The sequence below is a fragment of the Panthera tigris genome, chromosome F3 (assembly GCF_018350195.1).
Source record: "Panthera tigris isolate Pti1 chromosome F3, P.tigris_Pti1_mat1.1, whole genome shotgun sequence".
NCBI classification, from domain to species: Eukaryota; Metazoa; Chordata; class Mammalia; order Carnivora; family Felidae; genus Panthera; species Panthera tigris.
Genome location: NC_056678.1, coordinates 41,880,001 through 41,894,375, shown reverse-complemented (window position 1 = coordinate 41,894,375; position 14,375 = coordinate 41,880,001). Strand labels below are relative to the sequence as shown.

General features: G+C 42.0%; 1 protein-coding gene across 4 annotated transcripts; it reads right to left on the bottom strand.

Moving 5' to 3' along the window:
- Nucleotides 1–733: 733 nt before the first annotated feature.
- On the bottom strand, nt 734–14,324 carry TMEM183A (transmembrane protein 183A). 4 transcript variants are annotated; one of them, XM_042976379.1, is made up of 8 exons: nt 14,115–14,324; nt 13,827–13,916; nt 12,800–12,967; nt 8,085–8,241; nt 6,959–7,139; nt 4,423–4,503; nt 2,681–2,836; nt 734–1,437 (listed from the first exon to the last, which is right to left on the bottom strand). In XM_042976379.1, the coding sequence occupies exons 1-8, from the start codon at nt 14,221–14,223 to the stop codon at nt 1,252–1,254; spliced, it is 1,128 nt and encodes a 375-aa protein (XP_042832313.1). In that variant the 5' UTR covers nt 14,224–14,324; the 3' UTR covers nt 734–1,251. The 4 variants fall into 4 exon arrangements, with proteins under 4 accessions (XP_042832313.1, XP_042832312.1, XP_042832314.1 ...); XM_042976378.1 differs by having other exon boundaries at nt 8,085–8,244; nt 14,115–14,323; XM_042976380.1 differs by lacking the exon at nt 12,800–12,967 and having other exon boundaries at nt 8,085–8,244; nt 14,115–14,322.
- Nucleotides 14,325–14,375: the final 51 nt, after the last annotated feature.

Genomic DNA, 14,375 nt, shown 5'->3' with positions numbered 1-14,375 from the left:
ATATTCGAGGGGCGCCTGGGTGGCTCAGTCGGTTGAGCGTCCGACTTCGGCTCAGGTCACGATTTCACAGTCCGTGAGTTCGAGCCCCGCGTCAGGCTCTGTGCTGACAGCTCAGAGCCTGGAGCCTGCTTCGGATTCTGTGTCTCCCTCTCTCTCTGCCCCTTCCCCGCTCATGCTCTGTCTCTGTCTCTCAAAAATGAATAAACATTAAAAAAAGAAAAGAAAAGAAAAGAAAAGAAAAGAAAAGAAAAGAAAAGAAAAGAAAAGAAAAGAAAAGAAACACATATTCCAAAGACTCTTTCATATATACCTTTTAGGCTGATTACGGATAAGGTATACCACAATCAAATTTTTACTTATCCTCTTACTTTCTTATCTATGTACAATCTGCCTCCTCCCTTTTGCCACCATCTACCAGAGGGAATGAAACGAACTTTTTAACTGTGGGACAGCAAAAAGACCTGGGTCAGAATCCTCCACCATTTATTGGCTGCATGGCCTTGGGTAAGTCACGGATTCAGTTTTCTCAACCACAGAATGGGACCAGTATCACCTACCTTGCAGGATCATGAGAATTAGTGTTATCGTGTAAAGTTCCTAGTAGAGTACCAAGGGCACAAAGTCATCATCACCACCACTATCAAGCCTCGTGCAAAAATCCACATTGGCAAAAAAAATATTTATGCAAATATCCAAAAGTGATTTTTAAAGAAAGATACACAAGTCAGTCTTCTAAGATTCTGAAAACCCTGTCACCTGCTTTATTTCTGGAGGAGGGTAAAGGGAGAAGAGAAAATATTCACTTGAATTTGAGGGGGAGCTTAATGGGAAGCAATAGTAGCAACAATTTTAGGCCTCTAAGGCTCCTCTCTGATCACAAGGGAAGGCTGAAACTTCCTTGTTTGGAGATTCAAGAGTTTAATTTTTCCCTAGAGCAAGATCATCCATTTTTGCTGGGATAAAAGAATAAAGAACAACAAACTCAATAGCACCAAATGGGGTTTAACACAGAAAATGGGGCCAGGTTTCTCCTTTCAAATGCACATTTTTTACATTAAAATATGTTTATAAATCATAGTTGTTTTTCCTCTCGATTCAATCCTTCTCCTTCCCCTACCAGGAGCCCGGGGAACTGGAAGAGCACGTGCGTTACTGACCAGATATACAATCCGGACGCCCCTTCCAAACCGGAATCTGATTACTAATGGACTGGCCCAGCTCAGGGCTGCCCTCAGCGACGAGAAGCAGTAACTATGCTCTCAGGGAGAATGGGTACTGAGGATGCCACCAGTCAAAGAGTCGAACGCTGTGCACTGGGTCCAGGATGATTTGCACGCCCTGTTCGCTGCGCAGTTTCCGGCCGCCACGGACAGGAGAGTCCTGGAACACCAGTCTCACGCGATGATGCCGCATGTCCGTGCTCACATTGATAGTAAACTAGCAGAGAAAAAGCAAATTCAGTCCCCAAATCCAACAACCTTGTTTTCCTACGGCTTACTCTGAAATAAGACAGTCTAGACAAAATTTACACTGGCTGGGCCACAAAATGAAATTTCTTCATATTTAAACTCTGCTAAAGAAAGCCTCTCAAATAGCTGAGTAAACCAGGATACACACACACAGACTACCACTGAAGTCAATTTTTAAAAGCTGGGTGGGAGCTATACGAAATGACTTGAAGGCATCCTGATGAGATATTTTGAGCAAGTCAAACAAGATGCATGAAACATACATCTGATCACATGTTTGGTAAAATGAACCACACAATCTCTAAATATGTTTATGTATATGTTGGTCTGTACAGAACTGTAGGAGCATGAAGTACAGGGAATCTGAATATATAACTAGGTCATTAATGTGACTTAACCTTGAGGGAGGGGAGAGGTGCCTAACAACCAACACAGCATGTATGATAGAATCTCAATTATACAAAATTATTTAAGAGAGTGGACGTATGCATGTACATAATAATGGACACAATAAAGAACAACTCCCAAAAAGTTAATAGTTATAGGACAGTCAACGTCTAGGTCACCTTTCCTTTCTCGATGTATTTATGTATTATTTAAGTTCTTTCCATGAAGTATGCATTATTTATTTTACCATTAAAAAAAGAATAAAACTATTTTCAGTGTGGAGGTTGGAACCCCACGCAGCTCTGAACATAAGCCTAAAGGACGGCAAAGATAAATCACATGAACTCTCAAGTTCCCAATCCAGTCAAAATTTTTAAAAACTTGGAAAATAGGCCAGAGACATATTTGTTGTTTACTAATCTAATTCTTGGCTAAGGCTTGAATAGTCACCATCACACAGGGGACCGAGTGGTCACCCTACATTTTAGTATTCCATTTATGACACCACAAGCACGCCTCAAGGTCCTGACATACAGTGCTCATATATAAGCCTCCATATTATCCCTGAAAGGATGATGTTTCTCCAATATTAACGATAACTATACAAAGATGCAAAAAAGACATGAGATAAGATATTCTCAGATATGATTAACTCCTCCATAAATCTGTTCCTAATATATAAATCTGCTTTCAGAATTTAAAAAAAAAAAAAATTATTCTTCAAAGATTTCTTCCTCGATGATTAAATTTATAAATTTCTGTCCAGCCCTCCGTATAGTGAGAGTATGTAAAAGAGCTAAAAATGACACGCTGTCCCCACTTACCAGGGTAAATATCATTCCCATGACAATTGGAATAAAGATGAAGTTGAGGGTAGTGACCTGTAGTAGGCAGCAGTCCTGGTCTGGGTTGGTATGAACATCTTCGTACTGAATGGGAGGCTGCAACCCTCCCATACACTTGCTCTTTAATCTAGGGGACTGAAGAGAACTGAGAATTACTCTCATAGCTTAGAGGAAATGTTCATGGCTCTAAGACTCCACCCGTGAAAGTCCTATGGCTCAACAAAAGGATAAGATCCCTCTTCTGTCACCTCCTCTCTTTATAGACATATTGGTTTCTATACAGATCAAGGAAAACCTGCCTTTTGAAAGAAGAGGAAACACCTTAGGATAAGCAATGTGGCAATGGGTATATGCTTCATTTAGGCGGGATTTCCGGCCTTCTGGCAAGAAATAGAAACTTATAGCTCTATCAGAAGCTCTCCAATGTTTGAAAGATTGCAAACTCCTTGTGACTTGTTGGACTCCAAAGAACATCCGCTGCACAAATGGGACAGAAGCAGAAGTGGCCGTCTAATTCCAGTCACCATAAATAAAAGAGTCGTGAGTCTCAGAACTAAAGGAAATCTCAGCATTCATCTTTCTGCAGTTAATTCCGGTCTCAGCTGGAACACTGCTGAGACTGCCCTGCAGCTCCTTCCCAGAAAGATCCCATGGTGGACCTTCTATCAACATCTAATGGGTATCACAGATTGAGGACCTCTTATTAACATCAAATGATTAGAGCCAAAATTCTTCCCTAAAACCACGTTTAAAAAAAAAAAAAATCAAATGGAAAAATATGATTTACTTTCATTATAAACCTATCTGTAACTCACCTACCATCAAGTGCAGGATAACTAATCGCATTTATAATGCATCTCCTCATAAGATACTAAGTAGGGGAGACAGAAGGAAGAAATGAGCCTGCTGAGGACAAGAAGTAAAGACAAGCAAAGCAGACCCTCACAGAGGCCAAGATCTCAGGTACAGTCCAAGCAAAAGGCAGAGACAGAGTAGAATACTATCTCCTCTTCTTATACATAGCCTCTTGGCAGCCCCTTTCCTCAGGGCCTCCCCACACGGCCTCAGGTGTAAAACCATACAAATCACTGTTGTTTGCAAATACATTTGCTTTGAAAAACAAAAAGTGATAGGCAAACAACCCCAGTACATTGTTATAACAAGTTTTCCCCTTTTTCCCATGTTTAGAAAGTCATCAACTATACAGAAAAGGTAATAAAAGAGGGCAATAAACTCCTGTATACCCTCTATCATTAGATATTCCATTTTCTCTCCTCCCACCTCTCTCTCATGTTATATATACACACATATACAAATCACACGCACGTTGGGGGCAGAAGGGGCAAAGCCATCTGAAAGCAGCACTGATGCACCACCTTATTCAGCATGGATGAAGACACATATAACCAGAGTGTCACCGTCATACCTAAGAAATTAACAACAATTTCCTATCATCTCATATTCACAGCATCCTCAAATTTCTTGAATTGTCCCCATGTGTCTTTTATAGCTCTTTGTTCCCCGATTCAGTGCCCACTTTGCATTACACTATTGTACCACGGGGTCTCTTTCGTATGGGGTAATTCGTCCTTCCTTTTCTTCTCATGGCATTTCTGTAAGTTTTGATGTGTACTATTTGATTTTAATAAGGCAATTTTATGCCTAGTGAAATTTATTAGAACAGCATAGTGCCTGAAAAACAAGAAGATACGACTACATACCTGTTTTTTGAACTTAAAGTTGAATTCCCACATTGGTTCCTGTCTGTTCCCAACAATCTTTCTGCACCAGAAAAGTAAGCACTGTAAGAAAAAGAAAAATAAAGTAAACCAAAAATAAATAAATATAAGACAGAAAAGGAAAAAAATCAAAATAAGGTCACAAAAAATAACCAGCAAAAACCTGTTTGACAGCTCTAAAGCCAGCCACAGTCCCAATGCTGAGATTTTACTTTGGCACAGATAGAGACCCCTCCCCGCCAATTTGACACTGGTGCAACATGAAAAGACACAGTCCCAGGGTTATTCAGTAAAGAGAAGAGGGACCAATATAAGTCAACCTCAGATGCTGTTGAGGTCAACCCCCACTGTTCTCATCTTTAAAGACAGAAACATGGTCTCTAGAGACTGGGACATTCTCTGATTCAGCAAGCCACTCCTCTATATGAAAATATAAGGGCAGCCAGTAGCCACCAGGCAAGATGATAACAAAGCCATAAGGCAGGCAGAGATGGCCGGTCCTGTAACAGGAGCAAGCCACTCAGGACCTTCTGGGAGCAGACAGCCGATGTGAAAACTACAGAGCTGGGCTGAATTCAGTCTCAAGTAAGCCCCTCAGTGAAAGTCAGGCTACAGCTAGGGTTAACACAAGAAGTTAAGTACCTCCCAGGGGATAAGGGGTGGGTCGTCCGCCGTGCCAGCTGTCCTGCCCTTCAGACATGCCCTGTACGTCCTGCTGTTCCATCAAAAATAATGGGCTTGGCTTTAAGGGGCAGACACTTCTGCTGCCATCACAACGGCTCCAGTGTCCCATACAAGCTATGCTATTGAAAAGAGAGAGAGGGAGAATCAAATACGAAAAGCTGGAGTCCAGGAACGTGGGACAACTTCCTTTAGGCATGCTGCCAACTCCCTGAATGCCATGCGATTGTGGTTATACAAGTGGCAAGGCCATGCATGGGACACCTGCCACTGCAGGTCCCACATCCTCTTAAGAGATCTCTAACAACAAGGCACGAAAGAAGCAGCCAAGAGGCCTGGGCTTACTATCTGGAATAAGACCTTAGGTTTCACCACCTTGGCTTTTTATAATCTACTTTTAAAAAATTAACATAAGTGATAAGACTATGAAGCCAGAGGTATTTTCGATTTAGGCAGTAGCACTTGCATTGTGCACTGGAGCCGCTAGGATGTGTCAGGCATGAGGAGTTCGCCCAGTGCTGCTCTACTCCCAGCAAATGACTCACACCTGGCATGATGTGTAGCTTTGGGATGATCCCCACCTCCACATACTTGGGCTGATACTATCAAATGTTTCTGGGGGAGGCAAACTGCAAGTGTGAGATGATATACCGTCCACTCATATTACTAGCGGAAGCAGCTGCTGGGTGAAATTCTACTCGCCCCGCATTCTACACTTGCCCTAAAGCCACCAGCGAGTGTGGTATTAAATTGAGCTCAGCCCATAACCCTGATCATCTCAGTCTGCAATCCTGGAAGGAACCTCGATAATCCTGAAACCAACAGTACCCTTTCAACCAACATGTAGCAGGTAGAATAGTATCACACTGGAGCTAAACTAGGCGAGAAGAATCAGAACACCCAAAGCGCAGCAACAAAATAGAAGAGAACGGAAAGTGCTACAGAACACCAGAGCTGGGGTAGGAACAGAGTAATAAAATTTACCCACAACTCATAAGAGACAGAATGTAGACAACGGTATTAGTTGAAGGAGAAACAGGCTGAGGCATCAACTTGCCTAAGTGATCGTGTCTGTTGTACTGGTCTAGCTCGGCAAAAGTGGGTTCGCTGGATATTTCAATATGGCGAAAAGGAGAGAAAGGACCAAAGGCTAATAGACCTATTTACAAATCAGAAGAATGCCAGATACTTGAGTACAATGTATGAATAAAAACTACTGGGGAAATCCCAAGATATAAGAAATAGCCTAGGACACAGCAAGAATTTGAGAGAGCTAAAATCTACGAGCACGAGTACCTTATACTCTCTGAAATGACCTAGCCCAGAGCTTGGCAACAGTGGGCACTTAGCATAGGCTAAAGTCTGTACCAAAACCTTTTAACGAGGTCAACAAGAAACAAGAAGCCTAGACATCAAGGTCACATTCAGAAAAGAAAATTACTAAGGTGTTCGTGTTATATCTTTGCATCGTGATTTAAAGCACCTTGTAAGAATTACAGTTTACATCTACCGTTTGAGTTGTGCTCTTCCTAACCCAAACCATCAAAACCATCTCAAGTGATCCAATGTACAATGCATGAGAATAAAGTAAAGAGAATAAAGAATATGCTAGAAGCACAAGAAAGCTTTAAGGTAAAGGTAAGAAAAGCCAGCCCAGCAGAGCAGGAATGTCTTAGAGAAGTGAAACCCTTGAGTCCTGAAAGCTTCCATTAGTCCCCTAGCAGCCTGGAACCTACAGCCCTAGCCCTCCCCATCAGGAAAGCTGGAGATAAGCCATATTAATAGGCCCACCATACAAGAGTCCACTAGTTAGGCGCCAACAATAATTCTCACTTACTTTGGAATTCTTTAATGTGCTGGGAGTGCTTTCTGGAATGGCTGGATTCTTGGAGATTCGAGCAGCAAATGGCTCATACATATGGTACAGAGATCGGATCACACATGCCCGGAGACAGCGCAGCTTCTCCATGGACTCTGGTCGCAGGCGCAAAGGCAGAGAGGCATCCAGCGTGTAGTGCCTGAAACATGACACATTACTCCTACCAATATGTGACCTATCTCTCCTGCTCTGGGTCCCCTAGGATTCCTACTCTCCATATGAACCTAACTGTATGATTCTACTGGCCAGTAGTTAGCTTGTCCCCAGTGTTCTCCCATGCACACACGTGTACACACACACACACACCACCACCACCACCACCACTTCATTTCTTAGCTATTTTTACTTCTTTGCTATGCAAAAACCAATTCACACAATCTTGTAATCCCGCAGTCCACTCATGTGTTTCATGTCTCAACAAGTTCTCTACATACTTCCACCTCAACATCTCTCCCCATAACATCCTTACTGAGAGTCTATAATCTTCGTTACATTTCTGCATCTGGTAGCAAAAGCTAGCCGTCTTACTAATTATATCATTCACTTGCTCCTCACTCTCACCTCTACAACTATACACCGGGCAACATGAGTACAAAAACTCTACGATACTTCATGATAATTAGCAAACTAAGAAACAATGAACCCAGTTAGAAAGGTAAGCAGATAGACATCTGTAGCTTTTGAAAATTCTAGTTAAAATAAACTTATGAAGAAAAGTCAAAGACCACTCTTTGTGAGACCCGAAGCAAGACTTTTTGTCGAAAGTGGATACTGGATGGGGGAGGGGGCAACCATAGGGAAGACAATTACCTGGATGAATTAATAACACCAATTTTAAATTAAAGAGGGGCTCAATTTGGGATGAGCACTGGGTGTTGTATGCAAACCAATTTGACAATAAATTTCATATTAAAAAAAAAAAAAAAAAAAAAAAAAAGAGGGGTTCAAGGAGTCCAAAGCTAGGCTCATGCCCGGCATGGAGCAGAGAAAGTGAAAACAGTCACCAGCCAGGGAGTAGCTCCAAATCATAATCAGCAATGAAATCAGCTACAAAGACAATAGAGTGAGCTCCCTGTGGTCGCACCTTCGGTACAACCTGGTCCAAAAGGCAGCAGTGCAAGTGACAGTCCAGGCATTCTTACAAATCAGGGAAAAATTCACAATGTCCTCAGGACGGATATAGGAGGCCAGCAATAGCCAAATATCCATGGGATACTCTTCTCCTCCAGCCCCGTCCAGGTCTTCTGAAACAGAAAAGAGAATATAACCTTTGACCTTCTATTACACACATACCTAAAGATCCCCAATGATTTCAATTCTCCCAGGGCTTGCACTGTTAAAAAAACAGTTTTAAACAGGTCCAAGAAAGCCTGTCAGGCTCATCATTTCCTGCTTATTCTAGCTGCTAGAAACTTGCTTCCTGTTGCCCAAGTGACTAGGTCATATTCTTAAAAGGCTTTTATTTAACAACTATTCAAACACTATTTTGAAGTTTGCCAAAGTACTTCTGCATACATTATACCATTCCACTCCAATAATTCTTCAACAGAAATAAGGAAAATATTACTGTGCCCATTTTATTAGTAATAAGACACAACCTTGGCACTAGGTTAAGGTAAACAGAACCCAGGTTTTACTCCAAATTCTAGCTTTGCACCACGAACTCTGCCTCTGGGTGGCTCAGTCGGTTGAGAATCAGATTCTTGATCTCAGGGGTGCCTGAGTGGCTCAGTCGGTTGAGCATCCAACTTCGGCTCAGGTCATGATCTCACAGTTCCCAAGTTCAAGTCCCGCATCAGGCTCTGTGCTGACAGCCTAGAGCTTGTTTCGGATTCTGTCTCCCTCTCTCTCTGCCCCTCTCCTGCTCATGTCCTCTCTCTCTCTCTCTCGTTCTCTCTCTCTCTCTCAAAAATAAACTTTAAAAAAATGTTATTAAAAAAAAAAAGATTCTTGATCTCAGCTCGGGTCTTGATATCAGGGTAATGAGTTCAGGCCTCATGTTGGGCTCCACCACTAGGCATGAAGCCTACTTAAAAAAACAAAACAAAATATTCTGCCCTTGATTTCCCTCACAGTCCCCATCCACTAAACATTTTCTTCAATTCAGTCATTCTAAAAAAAAAAAAAAACTGATTTTAAAATGGTATGATGAAGCCTCAAAGTGCAAACTAAATAAAACAGCAGGTAAGTTACAGCATATCTTCATCACTCAATAAATGCCTGTAGACATGTTTCTTTCCTTCCAGTTCCTCGTTTCATTGCCAGTTTGACCTATGATCCTGGCCAGGAGCATTCAGTATTCAAAGATGCCCTGTGACAATGTATCCCCACCTCCTCCTCCTTCAGACCTCATCAGGGTTCATTCTCTTAACTCTGAGGTCCATCAGATGTCTCAAGTTCAAACAAAAACTCACACTCTATAAAGATATCTGCACCTGGACAAACCCTAACCCTAACCTGTAATTCAGACCTAGTCACACAACTATCCAAAGAGAACTTTTCTTCTTTCTCTTTCGTGGGCAAAAGGACCCTACACTACCTCCCCAAAGCTGCCTCTACTTTTTTAGCTAACAGCTTCCTGCAGCTATATGACTCAATCAGGTTGTTGCATTAGATTCTTCGTTACACGGACCAATGCCTCCAAAACAACATCCTCTTCTCTGGTTGCAATTCTTCCTTATAATTTCTGGTAACCATTTAAGGTTAAGTGTGCCATGTTTGGGCCTCACCTTCTCCCACATTAAATCTCTCCCTAAAGAAGAATGAAAAGGACTATCAGAATTTCTCCCACTGAGTCCCATAAGGAGCTTTACAAAGCAGAGTGCTGTTTAAAAATGTTCATCTTTAGGGACAAAACTTGGTAACTACTGAAGAACTGTCAGTGTTTGAAACATCATTATTAAGAAATTTCAAGATGCAGGAAATGGAATCAGTAAAAGAAAGCCTCTTGGAGATAAGCCATGAAGGACATAAAGAACTTTGATAGATATAGCTTAAGAGAAAAGTATTCCAAGTGAAATAAACAGTAAACATAAAGCCCAGAGACCTAGAAAAACAAAACACATGTGACAGCAATAAAGAGACAAGCCTAACAAGATTCTGATACTATTAAGAAATTACTATTAACCTTTTTAGACAGGATTAATTTTGTTGTTGTTGTTAAAGAGTATTTGTCTTTTGGAGGGAACTACCAAAATATTTACAGATAATAACAGGATGCCCGGAAATTGTTTCAGAATAATCCAGTGTGTGTGTTGAGGTGGGGGAGTAGTGGTTGAAACAAAAATGGCCATAAGTTGATAAGCGTTAATGCTGGGTAACAGCTATATGGGACTCATTATACTATTTTCTCTTCTTCCGTATTTGTTTCATTAAAAAGAAGCTAAAAAGAGAAGGTAAAAAAAAAAAAAAAAAAAGACCAGTCTGACTAGAATGAAGGAACCTAATGAAAGTAAAGCAGAGCAGAGAACTAAAAGATGAATTATAGTTAAACCTGAAAGCCACAAATTATGTATCTGGTAAGTGACTTGTATCCTGAATACACAAAGAATTCTCACAACTCAGTAATAAAAAGATAACCCAACTTAAAAATGGGCAAAGGATGGGGTGCCTGGGTGGCTGTTGGTTAAGCATCCACCTTCGGTTCAGGTCATGATCTCATGGTCTGTGAGTTCGAGCCCCACATCAGGCTCTGTGATGACAGCTCAGAGCCTGGAGCCTGCTTCGGATTCTGTGTCTCCCTTTCTCTCTGCCCCACCCCCACTTGCGTTCTGTCTCTGTCTCAAAAATGAATAAATGTTAAAAAAAATTTTTTTTAAATGGGCAAAGGATTTGAGTAGACATTTCTCTAAAGAAGACATACAAATGGGCAATAAGCACACATGAAAAGATGCTCAACATCATTAGCCATCAGAGAAACACAAATCTAAACCATGACATACACCTGACATCCACTATGATGGCTTTAATTTAAAAAGTCAGACAGTAACAAGTGTTGGTGAGAATGTAGAGAAACTGGAACTCTTTACATTACTGGTGGGAATGTAAAATGGAAACTACAAAAAACACACTGGCAATTACTCAAAAAGTTAAACCAGAGTTACCATGTGATTCAGCACTTTCACTCCTACCCAACAGAAATGAAAATATACGTCCATACAAAAACTTGTACAAGAGCATTCACAGCAGCATTATTCAAAATAGCCAATAGGGGCGCCTGGGTGGCTCAGTTGGTTAAGCATCCGCGACTTCAGCTCAGGTCACGATCTTGCATTCCATGGGTTCAAGCCCTGCGTCAGGCTCTGTGCTAACAGCTCAAAGCCTGGAGCCTGCCTCAGGTTCTGTGTTTCCCTCTCTCTCTACCCCTACCCTGCTCACACTCTGTGTGTCTCTCTCTCAAAAATAAACACTAAAAAAAAAAAAAAAAAACTTTTTTAATGTTTTTTTAAAAAATAGCCAAATAAACTGAAGTACTGTTATATCCCACAAAATGGATGAACTTGAAAACATGCTAAATGAAAACAGCTAGACACAAAAGACCACATATTGTATGATTCCATTTATATGAAATGTCCAGAACAGGCAAATCTATAGAGACAGAAGGTAAATCAGTGGTTGCGGGTAGGCTAGGGGGACCAGGAGGATTAGGAGGAAATGAGGAATAATGCTAAGAGGTTTGGGGTGATAGAAATGTTCTCAACTCAGATCATGTTCATGGCTGCACAACTCTGTAAACATACTAAAGCCATTGAATTGTACACATTAAAGGAGTGAATTTTATGTCATTAAAGAGATTTTAAAAGTCTGTAAGCTGTTCTCTGGAGTGTGCCCAGAAACAAAGCAAAGCAAGATAAACCTCTAAAAGCATGGTGATGATGAGTAGGGATTTCAAGCAAAAAATTAAGGAACAAAGAAATGTGAGGAATGTCAGTATTAACTTTGGCCTTCTGGAAAACAGTGGTATCACTGACAATAACTGGCATAATTGCAAAGCGATGTCAGTCCACTAATTATTGATTGTTCCAATATATTTTAATAAATACAAATATCTGTTATCTGACTCTCAAGTACAGATCAAAGTTCTGGCACATCTGACACCAAAAACACATATCATTTATACATTAGCTTCCCCTAACTCTAGCTGATCACTGGAACCACTTTAGCTTTAGGAATAGCTATTCTGGGTGCTACCCCAGAATGTCTGATTCATTAAGTCTAGAGCAAACCACCGCACGACAGTCTGGCACATTATATACTGTTAGTTTATTTTTCTTTGTTTCATTTGTGTGAGTTTTATTGGCACTAAAGTATAAAATCACATAATTTTCTATTTCCCACAGTATCTATTAGACATAAGCAGACATTAACAATTGCAGAGCACTTAAAAGTCCATAGTAATATCTAACCTCAGCTGAAATGAAACTGGTTATATACAATCCACATATTTAGGAAAACGTTTTTGGTCACATCTTTGCTTCCTCACCTGTTCAGAAATCCAGAAATGCAAAGGCTTTTTGTGTTCATGTCACCATACGGGTTTTTACCTACCAATGACATGTTCTCAATGAATGGCTAGTACAGTCGAATTTACAACTCCAGATTGTAAGATTGACTCTTACCAATCTCCTTTCCTCTCAAATTTAGACAAAAGTAGAAAGCGCTAGTATATTAAACCTGTCCCACTACTAAGATCCAAACCCTGGTTCTCCACTGGCTTCACCTCTTGTGCTACTGAGAAAGCGAACAGCTTCAAGTGATCATGACAGACAGGACTAAACCAAAAGGGAACAAGCCCTATACCTTTGTGCCTCTTGCTCTTTTTTTTTCTGGAGACGGTTCTCTCATGGATGCTCTCCTCCTGAGCATCCATCTCATCACTGCTGTCAATGATGTCACAGGGCTCACCAACCCCAGAAAGAGCTTCCACTGCAGGAACCTGGGAGGCTTCCAAGCCACAAAGAGATTTTACTAGAAGAAAATAAGGGGAGAATGAGATGGCAGAGTCCCATCCAGAAATACAAATGACACGACTTAGGCAGGATATCAGCATCCAAGAGGAAAAGAAAAAGGGGGGAGGGGGGAGCAATAGTGTGAGAGAGCCTGCTGAAGAAAGCTGAGAACCAACAAGAAAGAAATTTTAGCATTTAAATACAAAAAAACTGGAAAGCAAATGAGCAAACTGACTCCAAAGTTGCAGAGATTGACTCCTTAAAAGTGTCAACTTCAGACCTGAAGAAAAAGGGAGTGCATTATTATTCTTCCACTATAAACCCTGTAGGATAAAAACAAAAGGTTAATGCTATTCTCGTTTGCATAAATTCTAAGAAGCAATGAGAGAAAATGAATCCAATTTAACCCTGTTACTAAGCTAGAGTCAGTGGGTGCCAGAAAAGCACAAGTCGCAGGGACCTGTGAGTTAAAGGCTTGTAAGAGAAGCATGAGAAAAGGAAAAGCACACTTCAAGGTTATCACACAAAGAAGCCAACTGCAGAATAACTGAGAGTACATATGAACCACAGGAAAAAGACGAATAACCAAGAAGGAGGCAGTGAAAATTACAGAAAAGTACACAAAGATATATATTTTTTTTTTTTTTGGATGCAAAAACAGAAATAAAATATTTCTGCTACAGAAACTGCTACTGCTCTTGGCTAATCCTCCCTTTCCCCTCCTCCGAATACATAAATGACTACTCAGGACGGCAAACACGTTTATGGGAACATGCCCAAAGGATTGCAAGAAAAACACTGAGGCAGGATCCCAGGAAAATGAAACACCTAGTTTTGTCTTCACGGCCTGAGTCTGAAAAGACTTGTCGGCAGCCTACCTTCCTGCTGAACAGCATTGGCGACGGCTTTCTTGACCCGTCCAGACCTCACGACCGCCGGATCCGAGTTGGCATAATCCGCCACGGTCACTGAAATACAGCATCAACCCTCAAAGGAGGAGGCCTTCTCTCGTCAGCGTCCTCCCCGCCTAGACCTCCTGCTCACTGCAGGTCCCCGGCCCCAGCCGCTCTCCCATTACAGGCAAGCGAGCGCTCGCCCCGGCGCCGTCCAGCCCCCCTCCCTGCCGCCAGCAATGAGCCTTTCAACGCCCCCACCCCCTCGCCCACCTCGTCCAGAGCAGGCGTCGTGGGCCCGGAACTTGAGGCGCTTCCCTCTCTTGGGCATGGCGACCGTATCGGGGCGAGGCCGGCCTAGCGGGCCGGGACCCCGGGCCATGCCTCGGGCCGGAGAGCCGGCTCCGGGAGCCGCGAGCCAGCTCCGCCCGGCTCAGCGGCCATCCCGCACCGGAGTCCGCCGCTCTCGCGAGGACTTAGGCCAGGGCTCCGCGTCGCGTTGGCGGTCGACGCCCCATTCGGAAACCAATCACG

What these genes read in the sequence shown, in the direction of transcription:
- TMEM183A (XM_042976378.1), bottom strand. Translation starts at nt 14,223, where the DNA reads ATGGCCCGGGGTCCCGGCCCGCTAGGCCGGCCTCGCCCCGATACGGTC. An exon ending in CGACGCCTGCTCTGGACGAG is followed by an intron (nt 13,917 to 14,114) that starts GTGGGCGAGGGG and finishes GCTGTATTTCAG; the next exon opens with TGACCGTGGCGGATTATGCC. An exon ending in CAATGCTGTTCAGCAGGAAG is followed by an intron (nt 12,968 to 13,826) that starts GTAGGCTGCCGA and finishes ATTTTCTTCTAG; the next exon opens with TAAAATCTCTTTGTGGCTTG.